The sequence below is a fragment of the Myotis nattereri genome (assembly GCF_964212035.1).
Source record: "Myotis nattereri genome assembly, chromosome: 7".
Taxonomy (NCBI): domain Eukaryota; kingdom Metazoa; phylum Chordata; class Mammalia; order Chiroptera; family Vespertilionidae; genus Myotis; species Myotis nattereri.
This window is the reverse complement of record NC_138082.1, coordinates 76,409,011-76,429,524: the sequence shown is the minus strand read 5'-3', so window position 1 is coordinate 76,429,524 and position 20,514 is coordinate 76,409,011. Positions and strand designations below refer to the sequence as shown.

At 49.6% G+C, this 20,514-nt stretch overlaps 1 protein-coding gene across 1 annotated transcript in view; it reads right to left on the bottom strand.

The window, feature by feature from the left end:
- Window positions 1–20,514, bottom strand: part of LCT (lactase) — a gene marked incomplete at its 5' end in the record, with an annotated part of 50,920 nt that overhangs the window by 29,292 nt on the left and 1,114 nt on the right. The window contains 4 exons of the mRNA XM_081096347.1: window positions 3,569–3,647; window positions 5,264–5,366; window positions 8,503–8,586; window positions 11,433–11,512. Coding sequence (XP_080952473.1) covers window positions 3,569–3,647; window positions 5,264–5,366; window positions 8,503–8,586; window positions 11,433–11,512 — 346 coding nt within the window. The remainder of the gene's footprint in view (window positions 1–3,568; window positions 3,648–5,263; window positions 5,367–8,502; window positions 8,587–11,432; window positions 11,513–20,514) is intronic.

Below are 20,514 nucleotides of genomic sequence, written 5' to 3'. Positions count from 1 at the left end.
CACACAAACACTGTGCCAATGCGACTGCTCTCTGTATCAGCTCACCCTGAGGACTGCCTTCAGTTTTCATGCCACACCTTTTTTTTTCTTACAATTTATTGTTTATAAAACATAGGTAATACTAATGCTGACTTCAATGTACTGAGCTTTGATTCTGTGCTGGCCACTGTGATAAAACGTACGCATGTTATGTCATTTGACTTTCATAATGCATTTATGAGCTAGGAACTATATTTATTTATCTCCACCCTAAGAGGAGGAAGCTGAGACTTAAAGAAATGAGTAACTGGCACCAGCTATTTGGCAGCTGGCACAGAAGTTTCAATGATCGCACTGCTGTGCGCCTCTGTTGATATGTAGCCGGCAGAGACCAGCCTGGCTGCAGCCTCCTCGCCCCTTCCTGCTGCCTGGACCTGAGGTAGCCATGCTGCACCAGGAGGAAGGAGCCTTGTGAAGGCTGACAAAGCAACAAGAGAGGAGCCTGGATTCCTGGCGATTATAACCACTGCCCCTCTCCAGACTTTATGTAAATGAACTCATATCTTGTTGTGTTTTTTTTTTTTAATGGAAACTTCTCCTTGATCACATAACTTGCGAATGGTAGAATCTGTATTTTTTTTAATATGTACTTTATTGATTTTTTACAGAGAGGAAGGAAGAGGGGTAGAGAGTTAGAAACATTGATGAGAGAGAAACATCGATCAGCTGCTTCCTGCATACCCCCTACTGGGGATGTGCCCGCAACCAAGGTCCATGCCCTTGACCAGAATCGAACCTGGGACCCCTCAGTCCGCAGGCCAACACTCTATCCACTAAGCCAAACTGATTAGGGCAGAATCTGTATTTTTAAACACATATCACTATGTATGTGTGTAAATGTATAGACATTTATGTCCACATATATTTTGTGTTTTATTTCAGAAATAAATATATTTGGCCCTAGCCAGTTTGGCTCAGTGGATAGAGCGTAGGCCTGTGGACCAAAGGGTCCTGGGTTTGATTCTGGTCAAGGGCATGTACCTCGGCTGCAGGCTCCTTCCCAGACCTGGGCCCTGGTTGTGGCTCTTGCAGGAGGCAACCAGTCAATGTGTTTTTCTCACATCGATGTTTCTGTTTTTCCCTCTCTCTTCCACTCTCCCTAAGATTCAATAGGAAAATATCCTCTGGTGAGGATTAAAAGATAATAATAAATATATCTGAAATAAAACATAAAAATGCTCTCATTATAAGCACTGAATTCTGATTCTTTCCTCTCTTCCATTTTTTTGGGGGCGTGGGGGACGTTTGTTTTTTAATGCTTCAAATCAAACCTCTAAATTGATTTCCCCATCTGTGGGTCATGTCTGGCAGGCTAGAAAGCTGCATGCCAGAGTCTGCATAGTTCCACCAGCAGAGGGCGACCCTGAGGAAGGAGGGTATAGATTTTGGTCTGGAGAAGAGAACACACTTGGGGAAAATGGGGTGGAGTACAGAGCACCTCCCGGTCCGAGGGCCGTCATGTGGAGAGGGTTGGCCCAGAATGAAGAACTGGTGGAAGTGACAGGGGTGCTGTAGAGGGGCCTCCCGCCATTCAGGGAAGCCTGGGCCTTGCCACCCTAACTAAGCACCTCCTGTGTTATGAAGCATCAACTCACCCACACTTGCTGTGAGAGTGGTGAGGGGAAATGGTGAGCTATAGCTGTGAATTATCCAGAACCTATGCACGACTCTGGAACACAGCAGGGACACAGACAACACCCACTCAGTGCACAGCCTCGGCTGCTCTGACCCTGACTGTCTAGCTTGGGCGTGGAGAGGTCTTGAAGAAATAAATGAACCGCCCCCGGGTACAACAGAACTTGCCGCGTAAACCTTGGAGCTGGGAGTCCTGGGTTTGCCTAACGTGGTTAGATATTTAGTACACGAAGCCCCTGTCTCTGCCCAGCCCCTCCGGCTGTCCCTCCTCCAGCCGGCCCTCCCCCTGCTCCAAGCCACCGCAGAGCACCCCAGATAAGACTCTCCCCGCTCTGGGGAGCAGTGCTGTGTTTCATGCCTCACTCTTGTTTTAGAGTCATGGATGGGCCTCTTTGTCTCACCCCCAAGTTCTAAAACTCTCAAATGACAAAACAATGTTAGTCCTCTTACAACCCCCTCCACCTGCCCCTGCACCCAGAGGTTCTCCATCAATATCTCCTGGGTGAGGACCCCCACTGTCAGTTTAACATCAGCCAGTGTAACCTTCACTTCAGGCAAAGATCAAGGGAACCCTGGAACTGGTGTCATGTATCATCTCATGGTTTTATAATCATTAAGCTCTCAAGGTACCCCTTTTATTATGACCTCTTGAGTTTTGCTTTCTTTTTTTTTTAATTTAATATATTTTTATTGATTTCAGAAAGGAAGGGAGAGGGAGAGAGAGAGAAACATCAGTGATGAGAGAATCATTGATCCATCGCCGCCCGCACACCCCACACTGGGGATTGAGGCTGCAACCCAGGTATGTGGCTCCTGGTCTCTAGGTCAATGCTCAACCCCTGAGCCACACCAGCGGGCTTGAGTTTTGCTTTCTGAGCTGACCCCAAGTGTGGTCAGGGAGCAGGTCCAGCCTATGTGCCCACGGCACCGCGCAGACTCCAGCACGGAGCCTGACATGTGGCGGCTGCTCGGGGTGTTGATGTGAATTGCTGACTGGAAGTGAGTTGACAGGATTAAACAATAGAAGGAGAATCAGCACAGGACAGCCAAGAGCTGGGAGAGGAAAAGTGCAAAGAGGTGGTGGTGACTGAAGCTTACGAGCTTGGACTGAGCCATGCTAGAAACATCTGCGGTGAACACAGGAAGCTCTCGCTGATGGTCTGGCAGCCAAGTGACGGCCTCTGCCCTTCCCTAAGGTGCACGGAGCTGCCCTGGTGACACACCCCGTGGAGTTGAGGGTCTGGGGAACTCCCAATGCGGGTTTCCACACCGTCCTTTTCTCGCTCCCTCGAGAAGCACATTGGGGTGTGAGTGGGCAAAGTCCTATAATCATGGGGAGACCCTCAAATCTGCTCTATTTTTTAAGGTGTCTTTTACAAATTTTGGTCATTTGTTAAGAAATTATTTGCAACCCCAGGATAAATTAAAGTCTCTGTCCTGAGAACACCCCCGAGTGAGGCTTCTGCTGCACGGTCTCCTCACGGGGACGCTGTCTCACATTTTCCAGGAGGAAATGGATGCAGAGGACTCACCTCTTACTCAGACCACGCAGCTCAGGTCTATCTCCCCCGCCTGCTCTGCCACGAACTCACAGGATCGTAAACTAGAAGGCAGGGATGCAAATCCCAGCTGTGTGCCCTTGTGTGTGCGTGGCAAGGTGGCCCAATGACAGAGAATTCCAGAACCATGTGGGGCCCAGAGTAAGACTCGGTGAGAGATGGCTTCTCCCTGCTTTCCCCTCTGAGCCTTCATCTTCCTCCTCTAAAACGTCCACCATTAACCTACTGGCCTGAGAGGCAGATGACAACAGTCCCATGAGATGACACATGTGACAGGATAGCAGAGTATTCTGCAAATACCAGTTATGGATGGTTTGACAGGAAATCTACATTACCTTTTCTCGACATCTGATGAACAGTTCAGGAATGTATTAATGTCAGACCCAATGATGAGGCCTTGGTCTTTATTGAGGGCTGTAAGAGAAGAAGTTTAATTAACTCTCCCTGAGGCCCAACAATGCACATGATGCAACCAATGGTTTCCCTCACGTATACAACACACACAGCCTCTAAGCCGGTGGTTCTCAACCTTCCTAATGCCGCGACCCTTTAATACAGTTCCTCATGTTGTGGTGACCCCAACCATAAAATTATTTTCGTTGCTACTTCATAACTGTAATGTTGCTACTGTTCTGAACCGTAATGTAAATATCTGATATGCAGGATGTATTTTCATTGTTCGCGACCCACAGGTTGAGAACCGCTGCTCTAAGCAATGGTTCCAAGCCCCTGCGGAGAATTCCATGGGCCAAGGACTGAAGGAGGTCAGAAGTGGTCTCTACCTACTTAGGACTTAGGACAGTGGCTCTCAAACTCTGTGTGCACCAGCGTCACCTGCAGAGCTTATTACACACACATGGCCGGGCCCCTCCAAAGATTCTGGTCGGTTCTGGTCTGAGGTGGGCTGGAGCCTGGGAATGTCCAACAGGTTCCCCGGTGAGGCTGATGCTGCCGGTCTGGCAACCACACATGGAGAACAATTGGTTTAGAAATCAAATATCAGAAAGGGGTGGTTTAAAAAAAGATATAGTAAACTATATGTTAAACATAAAACCGACCATTGAAGCCATTTAGAAAGGGGTGGCATTTAAGAACGTGTTGTGCGGTGAGAGGTGAGGGTCAGTACGTGGTGTCTGTGAAGCCAGCTCAGCACTGCTTACAAGTGGTGGGAAGGACACTACTGACGTGTCCCACACGCTGACCTTATCGGGTGACTGGACTGACTCCCGGGGCACCAGGAACATGTCCCTTGGCCCCTCCTACAGCGTCTAGGGCAGTGGTTCTCAACCTTCTGGCCCTTTAAATGCAGTTCCTCATGTTGTGACCACCAACCATAAATTATTTTCGTTGCTACTTCATAACTGTAATGTTGCTACTGTTATGAATCGTCATGTAAATATCTGATATGCAGGATGGTCTTAGGCGACCCCTGTGAAAGGGTCGTTCGACCGCCAAAGGGGTCGCGACCCACAGGTTGAGAACCGCTGGTCTAGTGGCTCTCAGCCCCCAATGCCTTAATAGACCCCACCTTTCCCTTGACCTGATTGCAGCAGGAGCAACCTCCTGAACGATGCCAACCAATCAGATTCACTGTTTAGAATCAGAGCTATTGAGGAGGTGGTCCTAGACCTACAGCTCAGGTACCCACCAGGACCAAGTGCAAGTTGAGGTAATGGGGAAATGAACAAGGGTAAGCAGAGGGGCTGGCTGGGGGCAGAGAGGCAGCCCTGCCAAGGGGTGCAGAGGTGAGAAACCTTGGAAAGAGAGGTGCCTGATGGTCTTTATTTGCATAAGACCAAGGTATCCTTGGCATCTTTCTCGGGTCAATGGGAGGTAAGGACCAACAACAGGAAGGCAAGGGGCACTAAACCCACCGGGGATGGGCTCTCACACCAACTCTCCTTGGGTCCTCCTCCTTGGAACCCCAGACTTTCAAGACTGCTACTCTGCACTGGTCCCCCCCCCCCCCCCCCCGGCCGAATCAGTGCACCAAATGTCACTCAAAGCCTTTCCAGTGACGGTCCACTCACCTTCGAAGAGGCTGAAGAGCAGCTCAACCCAGTTCTTGCTGGCGGAGGGGCAGTCCTGGAGTTTTAGATTGAAGATGAAAACTTTCACTTTTGGCTCAATAGTCTGCAAAGATAAAGGCCAGCAAGTGAACCAAAACTGTACGTCTTTTGGTAGCAGGGACCGATATTTCAAGATGAGAAGCTAAGAATACTCAATCTGGTTTTGGAAATTACCTCTAGCCTTCCCAGTTAATACAGGGAGCTGACTCCAGGCTCTGCAGGAGAAAGAGCTAACTTTTCAATACCATAGGCCACCCTCCCCACTGACCCCCACCAAGCAGACAGGCCCATCTGTCTTCATCGCAGGCTTTCGAGGCACCACCTGGAACCAGGCTCTGTGTCAGGACCAGGAACGAGGCAGTGCGTCCTGGCCAGGGGACTGTGTTCCCACAAGAAGCTGAGTCAGGTGCCTCCATCACGGTATTTATGGATGTCTGGGCTTTACTTCAAGACAATCTGGTTTGGGGGAAGGTAAGGTACAGAAGAAACCAGATCAACCACAAGTTGCTGGTTTTGAAACGGGGTGGCTTCATTATACTTTGGCTATGTCTGACATCCCCCATAATAAAAAGATAAAAGGAGCCCAGGCAGTGTGGCTCAATAGTTGAGCACTGACCCCATGAACTAAGAGAACACCAGTTCCATTCCCAGTCGGGGCGCAGGCCGGGCTGTGGGCCCAATCCCCAGTGCGTCACGGGCAGGAGGCAGCTGATTCCTGTGGACACAAGTCAGCCCCTCTCGTGGGGAGAACCCGACTGCCTTCCTGTCCTGGTGTGGTGACTGGGAAAGTAATGAACGGCACCAGAGGGGACACCTCTCCAGCGGGGTTCTCTCCCCACCACTGCGTGACCACAGTGGTCATCCTGCCCCATTAGGGCAGCTTCTGAGCTGCTGGCCACATCTGGATGTCATTCCCGCCCGAGGAGACAAGAGCAATAAGATCTGCTGCAGGTGCAGCGAGTGGCTGCTGTTTGTCCAGGGAGGTTTAACATTTGGCTGGTGGGCTACGAACTGAGGGGCCACAGCTCTGTCCAGCCACTGCGGGAGCAGGGCCCCTTGAGAACATTTTCATGTAAAAAGGGAAACTGTACCCCACACCCCCCCAGCAGTGGAGCCAGGGCTGTGCTGCGTGTCCAAGTGCTGCACCCGCATAACCCGGGGTTTCCAAATGTCCCCCACACCTCGGCCTCGGAGCTGAGCAACAAGCCCTGGTTGAATTCCTCGAGGAAGACGAGAGACGGATTCAGTCACCACAGACGTCTGCAGGCCTCAGAGACCCCACAGAGCTGCCTGCGGTCCAGAAACCTGGCAGCAGGCCCACAGCGCAGGCTCCAGGCGCCTGTGAGGTGCTCACAGAACAACTAAGATCACATGTGATTTTCAAAAGGGCCACCCCAATGAGCATGTTCCCAACACCGTGGGCTTATTTTGGATTTTGAGAGGCAGTGCGCTGTCCTGGGAAAGCCCAGGTCCAACCTCAGCCGGGCTCCCGACCCAGTGTCTGACGTTGGCTCGGCGGCTTGGTCCTGGGGGTGCTGAGAGGGGAGGTCTTGTGAGGAGAAGTGCCCGCCCGGTGCCCGTGGTAGAGCAGGCCCTGAAACCCGAGCAGCTAGCACTCAAACGTCCGGTGAAGGCACCTGCTATTCCGAGGAGACCCTCTTGTCTGTAGACAACAAAAGCAGCAGCATCTACACGGGCCAGCTGGAAACACAGCGATGGGGATGGGACCGATGCTGCTTTGTCCATCTCAGGCCTCCTGCCCCGGGAAGAAGGGAGGCCCGCCTAGCCGCAGCACTGAGCCTTAACGTTAACAAGTGTGGCCTTTAAATGAACAACTCCTCTGACAATCCATCTCCGTGGTGGTGGAGGTGCTGGGATCAAAACCAGGAGGCACAGGGCAAGGCGTGGCTTTGTGCCCAAACCTGCAGAGGCTGGAATAAGGCCTGCAAGAGGGCAGCTGGCTCTTCAGGGGTAAGGGTAGGAACACTGCCAGGACTCGGCAGGTCCAGAGGGACACTGCTGGGCATGTAGTCAGTTATACTCTGCCAGGAGGGGGCACAGTCGGATTCCAGGAATTAAGCAAGGAAGCACAGCAGTGACCAAGCACAGGAGAGGAGCTAATAGTTGGGTAAGAGACACCTGACATATTCTCTCTAAGGCAAGCATCTGTCTATATAATAGAGGAATATGCAAATTTCCAGGACACCGTAACCGAACAGCAGGGACCTGAGGCTGCATGGTGCCTGGCCAGGGCGAGGCATCTCAGGCCACGCCCCCTACTCCCGGGGACCTCAGGCCACACCCCTCGCCCAGCGGGGCTTGACAGGGGACCTCAGGCTGCGCCCCCCACCCAGAGGGGCTTGACGGGGATGGGGCCAGCCAGGTCTGGGTCTCCTGCATTTTTGAAGTGCGTGCGGGTGGGTGGGACTTGACTCTAGGTCCCGCGGCGTGCTCCAGACTCTGACAGGCGGGAGATTTTCATATACATTTTACTAATTTTCTTTCATCTCTGACACATCTATTATAGAGAAAAGGCAAATAGCGATATTAAAATATTTCCTCTAAATAATTCCCTTTTAATGTGCATGAATTTCATGCACCGGGCCACTAGTGTTTAAATAAACAAGGCATGCGGCCCACCTGCCAGGAGTTTGACATACTCTCTCTAAGGAGTCAGAATCGTTAGACTTGAGAAAAACAACATCTGGGACAGGAAGAAGGGGTCAGAAGTTATAAGAAAGCCCCAAAAACTGGTATCTGATTTTGCAAACCTGTGTGTCTGATGTCATTTTTAAAAATTGTGGTAAATTACACATAAAATAACTTTACCGTCTTAACCATATGTAAGAGTACAGTTCAGAGGCATGAAGCACATTCACACTGTTGTGCAACCAGGAGCCAAACCCAGGAAATGTCTTTGCTAATCTGGAATTTGGATTCTCAGTGGATTTCTACACAGGAAAGCAGGACTTGCAGGTAAATATTTACCTTAACAGCCAACCCTCACCATCCTTCCCGGGGAAGACCTCGCCTCCCCACCTCCTCCAGCGATGCTCTGGGGGAAGCTCCCCGGATACAGCGCAGCAGGTCTGCCGAGTGTGAGCGGCAGTTCAGTGTACACACCAGCCCACGCGGTACACGCCGAAGGTGCTCCCAGGAGCCGCTGCCACTCATCATCGGACAGGAAATGTCCGACTCACCTGCAGCTCCCTCAGCTCCTGCAGCAGACTCGGGCCTCCTTGGCAATCGTAAGACCAATCAAGAGACAGGAAATCGACTGCGTCCTAGAAAGAAGGAATCAGGATCATCAGAGAGAAGCAATTTCAGATGAGGAACTGCTCAGAAATGTTCTTTTGTTTCTCCCCCATCAGTGAACTGAAGACTCCAAAGTGGGATTTTCCAAGGGAAAAGCAGGCGGAGGAGCAGCTGGGGAAGGAGTGAGAATGTGTGTGTGTTTCTGGTGGGTGGAGCTGTGTGCTGCTGGGGATACATCATCTATGTACTCAGCAAAGTGCTTGGCACCCAGTAAGCGCTCAATAATTGCATAAGCGTAAACGAATGAGTGAATGGAGTGCTGTATGCCGGACATGGCGGGCTCCCACCAAGCAGGTGAGCCCTAGGAGGGCGTCCGCGGCCAGCGCTGCTCTGGGCATCGCTTCCACGTGGCCCCACTTTGCCAGGATGGAGGCAGGGGAGCCTTCTGCCACCCACAGCCCCCTCCTCATCCCCCCGGGATCTCTGCAGAGCCCCCTGCAGTACTGAGCTTTATTTTCACTGGAGGCTACAGCCACTGGCTACTTCCAGCCACGGTTTAAAGTCCGCCCCAGGTGGCCCTCGCCTGGCCCAAGCTATTACCCGCGAACACCACTCTCACGGCCTGGTCTTCCCCATCCCACCCTCGCCCAGGGAAGGACATGCCCTCCGCCCTGCCTCTGGCCTGCATGAACTCTAGGAACTTCAGATTCACAGTCTAAACACATACACAGACATTGTGATCCCCCCACCCCATCCTTCTCAGCACGCCATTTCCTGTCCCTTCCCCCCCAACCGCCGCCCCCCCCCCCCCCGACTCCCCGCCCCAGTGGATCATCTGTCCCTAAGAACAAAGACTGGGTACTGGCCCCTGGTGACAACCGACAACCGTGTGTGCGGCGGGCTCGGACAGCTGCCTCCACGGGAGCCCTACGGCTTCCCCATCACTTCTCATCGGTGTTTACTAACCGTCCACACGCCTGGTGGGACACCCACCCTCCCGCTCCCGCCCGGTCTGCTCAGCTCCTGCTTTTGTCCAGTCCTCACAACTCGTCGTCATGGAGTTTCTACTCCTGAAAGTCACTGCGCTGGGTACAGTGGGTGGGGAGTCACGTTCAAAGAAGCAGACAACTTAACGCAGAGTGTTAGTCAAGGCAGGATCACACAAGCAAAGGCAGACGCGTAGCAGGGTTATAAGGAAAGTCCAGCCGAAACCGGTTTGGCTCAGTGGATAGAGCGTCGGTCTGCGGACTGAAAGGTCCCGGGTTCGATTCCGGTCAAGGGCATGTACCTGGGTTGCGGGCACATCCCCAGTAGGAGATGTGCAGGAGGCGGCTGATCGATGTTTCTCTCTCATCGATGTTTCTAACTCTCTATCTCTCTCCCTTCCTCTCTGTAAAAACTCAATAAAATATAGAAAAAAAAAAAAAAGAGGAAAGTCCACACGAGGTCCTCAGACCTTGGGGCGGTTAGGTTCACCTGGGGCTTGGGGAGGCCTCTGAAGGCCCAGGACTGGCCTCAGCTGCTGTGACTAGCCCTCCAGGTCAGCGGCCGCCAGCCTTTCGGACCTCACGGAGGCGATGGGGGTAAACACCAGGGGCTGGGAGCTGCTGGCTCAACAGCCGGCTAAGGGCTTCAGGTGGGAGAGGCCACAGCCGACCGAGCGGCCTCCTGATGAAGAGCACCTCCCACGGACGGATGGACGTTCACAATGGGGAGATTTTGTTGGGAGGGATTGTGGAGGAAGGCTGGAGGATTAGAAGGGGCGCGGGAGACAGGAAGAAAGCGGGGCGCAGGCTGGGAAAACGAGGTGAGGTCAGAGGGCAGCCGAGAGCCGGGGGTCTGCTCCGGTGCAGGGGAGTTCGTTCCCAGCAGGGGCCCGGCAAGGCCGCGCTCTTGGAAGGTAATTCAGAAGCACCGCCTGGCACGGAGGAGGGCAGGGCGCCCGGTGCAAAGGCTGCTGCTCCACCAGCACTTTCCTGAGGAGCACTTTGGTCTCCGAGTTCAGGGCCGATGCCTTATTGCCCCTCGTAAACCAATTCAGACGGTTCCAGCCACACACTCGGCCTTGGAGCACCTATTTCTAGCTTATCCGTCTGGATTGTAAATTTCCGAGCTCATTAACCCGAAGGCCAGACGCTGAGTGCGGGCCTCCCTGTGTCGCACATGCCAGCCGGTGTCTGTCACAGGCGGGCGGCGCCCTGTGGGCCAAAGAACTGCCGAATCGGCCCTTTCCTGATGGCTCTCCAGGCTGCCCGCAGCCAGCCTTCCGAGGGCCCGTGGCGGCTTCAGTCTCAGGTGTTTAACTGTCCTTATTAAAACCACCGTTTAAAGTGTATTTAGCCTGGCCGGGGCTCCGGTGGTTAGAGCGTCATCCACATGCATCAAGGTTCCAGGTTCCATCCCCAGTCAGGGCACAGACAGGAGACAACCACAAACTGATGTTTCTCTCCTTCCCTCCCTCTCTCCCTCCCTCCCTCCCTCTCTCTCTTAAAAAAAAAAAGAAAGCAATAAATAAGATTTAAAAAATAGAAGTTATATTAGAGGAGGCAGAAACCTGGATGGGGGCTGGAGGGAGCACATACTTACAAGAACAAGCCCTCTGCCCTGGGACCTGTTTTGCTAGGAACTGACTTCCCTCCTAACACGCTATTTTGACCCTTTTAATAAGAAATCAGAGCGAGCAGCGCAGAAGCTGACACCTGACCAGCAGGAGCGGAGGCTCCAACATGGGGATTTCACCTAAAGTCACTGCGAATCCCGAGAGCAGACCCCACAGGGCACGTATCAAAAGTCAAGCCAACAGGCAGCACCAGCTCGCCGTCTGGAATGAAAATGGCACTTTCCTGGGATGTCGCAGAGGCAGGCCTGTCCTCACCTTGGCCAGGGAGGCTGTGGCGGGTTCTCGCAGGAGCTCCGAGGCGGCTTCCGCTGGCAGGACCACGGAGAGCTTCCCACCTGCAACCAACGGGGAGGAGAGCAGGTGAGCGGGCGGAGCCCGTGGCCACGGCCGCGTGGGGACTCCCTGCCTATCGACTTTCTACTCCACGGCCACCCATTTACAAAGAGTTTCACTCGCACGGCTTAACCGCAGCTGGAAGATGTTAGACAACAAGGCGGCTTACAAACACCCTTTTAGAGAAAGCTTCGTGCGCCCTGGGCCTCTGTAAAAGCCTTTCGAAGGAACGCAGGCCTCTGCTTCCTCAGCTTCTCTCCCGGCGGGAGCTCTCGGGGAGCTGCTGTCGCCTGGCCCTGTTCTCTGTACAAACACCAGCTCAGCCGCTCCTGTGTCCCGAAGGGGCGACAAGGAGATAGAACATACGCGGCTTGTACCCACTTGCTTTGACATTTGATCACCTAACAGTGGGGCTCGAATCTGTGTGCATCAGGACCACCTGCCGGCAGGAACCAGGGCATCCAGCAAGCTGGGGGCCGGGGCCCTCAGTGCATCCAGCAAGCTGGGGGCCGGGGCCCTCAGTGCATCCAGCTGGGGGCCGGGACCCTCAGTGCATCCAGCTGGGGGCCGGGACCCTCAGTGCATCCAGCTGGGGGCCGGGACCCTCAGTGCATCCAGCAAGCTGGGGGCCGGGACCCTCAGTGCATCCAGCTGGGGGCCGGGACCCTCAGTGCATCCAGCAAGCTGGGGGCCGGGACCCTCAGTGCATCCAGCTGGGGGCCGGGACCCTCAGTGCATCCAGCAAGCTGGGGGCCGGGACCCTCAGTGCATCCAGCTGGGGGCCGGGACCCTCGGTGCATCCAGCAAGCTGGGGGCTGGGACCCTCGGTGCATCCAGCTGGGGGCCGGGACCCTCAGTGCATCCAGCTGGGGGCCGGGACCCTCAGTGCATCCAGCAAGCTGGGGGCCGGGACCCTCAGTGCATCCAGCTGGGGGTCGGGACCCTCGGTGCATCCAGCAAGCTGGGGGCTGGGACCCTCGGTGCATCCAGCAAGCTGGGGGCTGGGACCCTCGGTGCACCCAGCTGGGGGCTGGGACCCTCGGTGCATCCAGCAAGCTGGGGGCCGGGACCCTCAGTGCATCCAGCTGGGGGCTGGGACCCTCGGTGCATCCAGCAAGCTGGGGGCTGGGACCCTCGGTGCATCCAGCTGGGGGCCGGGACCCTCGGTGCATCCAGCTGGGGGCTGGGACCCTCGGTGCATCCAGCAAGCTGGGGGCTGGGGTCCTTGCTGTCTGTATTGCTCTCTATCGCTCAGATGCGCACACATCTTTATCTCCCACTGGAGTGTAGGCCCCTTGACCAGCAAAACTTAAACACGTCTTCAGTCCCTGCAGATATCAAGCTGAGGACTGGAGCGTGACAGGTGCTCAGGCCCATGACGCGAAAACGCCAAACAAGCAAGGAACAGAACCACAGTTGGAGGCGACACGCCTTGCCTTCTCTCTCTCATCCGAGTGCTGCCCAGGAGGAAGTTCTTCCAGCCACGGCTCCACCACTGGCAGCCGCTGCCTGGTCCTTTTCTCGATAGCACAATGGGACTTTGAAACCCTCTGCGCAGGGACTGTCACCCAGACAGTCAGTCCTGTTCTGATAAGATAACGCTGTCAGGAATTTACTGCCGGTGCCCACGGCTCCGCCTTTCATGCTGCAGTCTGTCTGTCGTCACGTCAGCACACACAACATACGTTCTCCGCTTGTGCCCCACACTTTAAAACGAGCAGGTTAGTTAGTACCATCTCTTGACCAATGAAAGGAAACAAGGGTACAGCTAATCCCTAAGCACAATGAACCCACAAATCATTTCTGTTTGACTTTGCAAACTGTTTTTAGAATTTAGACTGAACAGATGTGCCTGAAGTTCCAGAAATCCTCATACACAAAATGATCAAACTTCCCCCGCATAGCTTATGCTTGCTCCCGTCTCCAGTGCAAGCACAAACCAGGCTTCTTAAAACAACGTCAAATGCGGATTCCTCAAGACTAGATTCTCTAAGCTTGCAGCTCCTGTTCTCTATGGGACTGAAAGGCGAGGAATTACTGGTGTAAGAGGATGTATCCTGTAGTTTGTGCTGAATGTGGTTACAGATAGGTTTTTACGCCCACAGGACTCTGAATCAGTATTTGCCGTGGGTTGAGAATTAACTGTGTTGAGCCGGGGGAGAATGTCGCTGCATAACCCTGCGTAATACCTGTCCCTCCCTATAACCCCCCCCCCCCCATCCCCCCTGCGGCATCACCAGACCTCACTGAAGGGTCAGCTCATTTCTGTCTCCGCCCATAAAGAGAAGTTGTTCCTCCAAAACCCACTGCAGTTCTCCACATAAAATAGGCCCTTTCCCGTTGGGCCAAATGCTTCAATAACAGAAACCTGGGCAGTACTGAGCTGCCAGTGCTGCCACGACTGCCAGGAGTGGGTGGGGAGCTGGTGTCACCCTGGATTGTGCCCCAGATGGTGCAGGTGGCGGACGCTGTGTGCACTTCTACGCTTCCCGCCTGAGGGGCGGTCTCTCTCCTCCCTCCCTCCAGCTCTGTCGAATCCTCTCTTTGGTGCTCTCCTCTGTGGGCACACTGGACACATCAATGCCAGGTTTATAAGACATAGAGGAAGATTAGAAAAGACTTTTCAAATATCGTGGCAAAATATAAACAACATAAATTTACCATTAAACATTTTTAAGTGTACAGTGCGGTGGCATTAAGCACATTTACATTGTTGTGCAACCATCACCACCATCTGTCTCCAGAACTTTCCCACCATCCCAAACTAGAACGCTGTGTCCACTGAACAGTAACTTCCCATCTCCCCTCCTCCTAGCTCCTGGTAACCACTACCCTCCCCCCTGCCTTAGTGGACTTGCTCATTCTAGGTCCCTCATCTAGGTGGAATCATATAATATTTATGTTTTGTGTCTGGCTTATTTCATGTAGTATCATGTCTTCAGGGTTCATCCATGGTATGGCATGTGCCAGAATGTCATTTCTTTCCAAGGTTGAATCATATTCCATTGTTTGTATGTCCCATATTTTGTGTATATATTCGTCGATCCACGGGCATTTGGGTTTTTCTCACCTTTTGGCTGTTGTGAATAATGCTGCTATGAAAATGAGCATACGAATATCTGTTCAAGTCCCTGCTTTCAGCTTTGGGGGCATATACCCCCAGTGCTAGATCGTATGGTAATTCCATGTTTAATCTCTTGAGGAACTGCTACACTGTCTTCCACAGTGGCCGCATCATTTTACACTCCTGCCAACGATGCGCAAGGATTACAGTTTCTCTGTAACCTCACCAACACTTGTGACTTTCTTTGTTTTTAATGGTATCCATCAAATGGGTATGAAGTGGAATCTTGTGTGTTTTTAAATCTTGAGGTTTTGATTTGTATTTCCTAATGATTGTTGATATAGAGCATCTTTTCATGTACTTACTGGCCATGCCATAACTTCTTTGGAAAAAAATATCAATTAAAGTCCTTTGCCCATTTTTATTTTAAATATATTTTTATTAATTTCAGAGAGGAAGGGAGAGGGAAAGAGAGATAGAAACATCAATGATGAGAGAGAATCATTGATTGGCTGCCTCCTGCACACCCCCTACTGGGGATTAAGCCCGCAACCCTGGCATGTGCTCTTGACAGGAATCGAACCCGGGACTCTTCAGTCCTCAGGCCAACGCTCTATCCACTGAGCCAAACCAGCTAGGGCCTTGGCCCATTTTTAATACAGTTGTTTGTTTTGTTGTTGTTGAATTAGAAGTTTTTAAAATATATTTCGGCCGTAACCGGTTTGGCTCAGTGGATAGAGCATCGGCCTGCGGACTGAAAGGTCCCAGGTTCAATTCCGGTCAAGGGCATGTACCTTGGTTGCGGGCACATCTCCAGTGGGGAGTGTGCAGGAGGCAGCTGATCGATGTTTCCCTCTCATCGATGTTTCTAACTCTCTATCCCTCTCCCTTCCTCTCTGTAAAAAATCAATAAAAAAAATATATTAAAATATATTCCGGATATTAATCTCTTAGCAAATATATGATTTGCAAATATTTTTTCCCATTCTTTGGGTTGCTTTTTCTCTTTGTTGATAGTATTCTTGGATGCACAAAATTTTTTAATTTTGATGAAGTCTAATTTATCTATTTTATTTTGTGTTACCTGCACTTTTAGTGTCATAGCTAAAAAACAGCACACAATATTGTCCCAATGTTTTCTTCTAAGAGTTTTATAGTTTTAGTTCTTATGTTTGGGTCTTTGATCTATTTTGAGTTAATTTTTGTATACGGGGTAAGGTAAGGGTCCAACTTCATTCTTTTGCATATGGATATTCAGTTTTCCCAGTATTTGTTGAAAAGACTGTCTCCCCTCCTTCCCTCCCTCCACTGACTGGTCTTGACACCCTTGTCAAAAACCATTTGACCATATAGGTGAGGGGTTTTTATTTGTTTGTTTGTTTGTTTTTTTCTGGGCTCTCTATTCTATTCTATTCTATTCTATTCTATTCTATTCTATTCTATTCTATTCCATTTTTTTATATGTCCATCCAAACTTAGGCCAGTACTGTACTATTTTGAATACTTTAACTTTGTAGCAAGTTTTGGAATCAGGAAGTGTGAGTCCTACAACTTTGTTCTTCTTTTTCAAGATTGTTTTGGTTATTTGAGGTCTCTTGAGATTCCATATGTGTTTAAGGATGAATTTTTCAATCGTTGGGATTTTGACAGGGATTTCATTGCATCTGTAGATCACTTTGAGTAGTATTGACATTTTAACAATATTATGTCTTCCAGTCTAGGAACAAAGAATGTGTTTCCATTTATTTTTTTCCCCCTTTAATTTCTTTCAGCAATGTATTATATTTTTCAGTGTACAAGTCTTTTACCTCCTTGGTTAGGAGAACCAAGAACTTTTAAAAAGTATTTATGCCCTAGCTGGTTTGGCTCAGTGGGTAGAGCATCAGCCTGTGGACTGAAGGGGCCTGGGTTCAATTCTGGTCAAGGGCACATGCCCAGGTTGTGGGCTCGGTCCCCAGTAGGGGGCATACAGGGGGCAGCCACTTGATGATTCTCATCATTTATGTTTCTGTCTCTCTCCCTCTCTCTTCCTCTCTGAAATCAATTAAAAAATATATTACAAAAAGAGAAAATATGAAAATGCCAATGTTGGTGAGGACATTGGTGGGGCCATTGAAACTCTCACGTAAGCTGCTGCTGGGAGTGTAAGATGGAACAATTGCTTCAGAAAACTCGCAGTTTCTTAAGAAATCAAATACACTCCTGGGTATTCACCTAAGATAAAATAAAAATATATGTCCACATAAAACCTTACACAAGAATAAATGCTTATAGCAACTTGATTCATAATAGATGAAAACTGGACATAGCTCAAAAGCACCTCAACTACGATACATTCATAATACAGAACGACTAAGAAGAAAAACAGGAGCAAATAACGAATGCAGCAACAGAAATTAATAAATCTCACAAACATTATGCTGAATGCAGGAAGAGAGACAGAGGACAGACACAAACACTGTGTGGTTCCATTGCTATCGAAGCTGATAGAAACCAGGTCAGTGGTTGCTCCTGGGGAAGGATTGACTAGAAAGGTTACAATTAATCATGAGGGGAATTTTCTATCTAGAGGGAATTTTCTGAAGTGTTAGTTAAGTCTTATCTTTTTTTAAAAATATATATATATTTTTTTATTGATTTCAAAGAGGAAGGGAAAGAGAGAGAGATAAAAATATCAATGATGAGAGAGAATCATTGATTGGCTGCCTCCTGCACATGAGCATGTGTCCTGACCATGACCTCCTGGTTCATAGGTTGACACTCAACCACTGAGCCACGTCGGCCGGGCAGTTAAGCCTTATCTTGGTAAGGGTGTGGGTTACACGAATGTGTTTGCCAAAACTAATCAAACTGTAAAATTAAGATCACGCATTTCACTATATGTAAATCATACTCTGATAAAAAGAATTCTTAGAAAAGTATCAGAACTGCATTTAATACTGTATTTTCTAATCAGTAGTAAATGGAAATTTCCTTCTTTAACATATTTTTTCAAAACACTGGGAATGTGCTTTATTTGCTAAACTGCTACCTGCTCTGTAACTAAAATTTTTTTTATTTAAAATGTTTGGCCTTGTACTATCAAGTCATTGTGGACACCAAATGGCGGGGGCGGGGGGCAGGCAGCTATCAAATAATAAAAGGTAAAGAGAACAGTTGCGTAGCGGTGACCTGGGTGAGGAGGGGATGAATGAGAGATGGGACAGGGTCCTGGTGAGGTGGCTCAGCCGCTTGGAGCTCTGTCCTGTGCACCAGAAGTTTGCGGGTTTGATTCCCCAGTCAGAGCACATATCTAGCTTTCAGGTTCAATCCCTGGTCAGACCATGTACGGGAGGCAGCCAGTTGATGTTTCTCTCTCTCAAAAATCCATAAAGACATATCCTCGGGTGAAGATTAAAAAAATAAAATAAAAGATGGGGGGCATATTCAAGTAGATGTAAGTGTGGTTTGTTTTGCCTTGCTTTATAAACCCTCAACCCTCCCATTTATTTATTTTTTACATTTTTAAAGTTAAAATATGTATTCATATAGCAAAAAATTCACCCCTCCTCAAAAGAATATAAAACAATATTTAATGTCAACTTTAATTGAAAAAATTCACCCCTTTAAAGTATACAATTCAGTGGTTTTTAATATAGTCACAAAACTGTGCAGCCATCTGCACTATTCCAAAATATTTTAGTCACCTAAAGGGAAATGCCGCGTAGCCAGGAGCAGTCACCATTTCCTTTGAGCCCTAGATATTGCTAAGGTACTTCAGTGTCTCTGTGAGCTGCCTGTTCTGGACATACAGTGTGTAGGAAATCCTATGATATGCGGTGCTTTGCGACTGAAGGTTCATCATGTGTAGCATGTATCTGTACTTCACCTCTTCTAAGGATGAATAATATTCCAGTGTATGTTTATGTCTCATTTTGTTTATCCACAGTGATGAGCATTAGGGTTATTACAAACAATGCTGCTATAAATAATGCTGCTATAACCTCGTTGGGTTATTGTAAACAATGCTGCTATAAAGGTTGGTGACGAGTTTCTGCCTGCACGTTTGTTTTCATTGCTCTCCGGCATATACCCGGGAGAGGCAGTGTCGGGTCACGGTAACTCTAAAGTTAACTCGAGGAACTGCCAGGCTGTTTTTCGGAATGGCTGCACGTCCGTCATTCCACCAGCAATGCATAGGGTTCTAATTTCTCCACACCATCGCCAGCCCTGTTACTGCCTATTTTATTAGAGCCATCCTAGCTGATCGTGTTCTATTTTAATTGTTGGATCGAGTGGTCACTCCATGTGTATTGTTGTTGTATTTTGCTTTTAACCAACATAAGTTATATAACTTTTTGTGTGTATTAAATAATATATTTTAAAAAGAACAACAGGCTATGGTTTGCACTTAAGAGGAAGTGGAGAATGAGAAGGAGGGAGGGAGGGAAAAGAGGAAGAGGGGAGAGAGAGAGAGAGAGAGAGAGAGAGAGAGAGAGAGAGAGAGAGAGAGAGAGAACCACCTTTTAAAATAGTAAAGAAATTGAAAAGAGGATTGATTTTGTTTCCCATATTATATTGGGGGCAGACAATCTAGTGATAGTGATGAGACAGAAAGTAAAGAATGGGGGGAAATGAGCACAAGAGGAAAAGAAGGAAAATGTAAGTTTAAAAAAGAAACCATCTTTGAAACAAAGAAACAGTCTTTCGGAACCTGATGGAAATTAAAAACGAAATCTGCAAACCATTTAAAGAAACATGCGTATATAATTGCATAATGTAAGGAATCCTACAGAATCTGACCTCAGAGTAGGACGGATGTCCCCGATGGAGAGGATGCAAGTTCAGTGCTGCCTTCTTCCAAAGTTCATTTTACTCAGCGTTTCTTCAGCAGAAAGAGCGAAGCCAGCAAACCCTCGCTCACCCTCCCCAAGGGGCGCTTCCCGAAGGCTCAGCTTCACATCCAGCCCCGCCTCGCGCCCCGGGTTCCTGGTCACTAACCGGACCACCAGCCCTCGCTGCGCTGTGCCCGGGCGGGCCTCGCACTCCTCCGCCGGCGTCCTGTCCCCAGGTCCCCCCGCCACCCCCCCCCCCCCCCCCCCCCCCGCCTGCAGGCTGCACCGAGGTGGCCTGAGGTCGGCCTTCCTATAGAAAACAGCCGCTTCCACACTCACACTCCTTTCATTTTTCACATAGAACCCCCCCCCCCCCCCCACACACACACACAAAGTTTAGCCTCTTATAATCAAACACATAAAACGGAGACTATAAGGATAAAACAGTTTTTAGCTGTCAAGTTATCAATGATAAAAATAATCGCATCATCGAAAACCGGCTGAGCAGGGTCAGAAAAGCGTCTTACAACTGTTGTAGAAACGGTTACATCTTTCCTGGAAGATAGTTTAGCCACACGCTTTAAGGTCTTAAAGAATGCACATCTCTTGATCTAGTCATTTCGATTCTAAGAACCGATCAGAAAGAATTGGTCAGAAGGTAGGCAAGCATTTATATAGAGGCATGTTTATAATTTGCAATAGTGGAAATTAAACATATATTAAAATGAGCACAATCTTTTACACTTTATGACCCATTCGCATTGTGGGAACCTATAAGACCACTGGAAATCATGCTTTTTGTAAAAACGAGAAGACACTCAGAAAGTAGAATATACAGGCATGCACACACTGAGTGGCCAGATTATGATGAGCACCCCATCAGTACTTCACTGACACTTCCAAAACTACTGAATATTGAAAACTTCCTAAGCAAATACTCTCAAGATTTTATTATTATTATTTGCATAACTACTTCACTGTACTGGTGGGGTGGTCTAAATAATCTGGCCGGTCATAATCATCTGGCCACTCGGTGTATATTATATGCTACGCGTATATAACGAAAACAAGAAAGCACACATAACCCAGAATTGGTTCTCACAACTGGGGTCCTCAGATGCGCCCA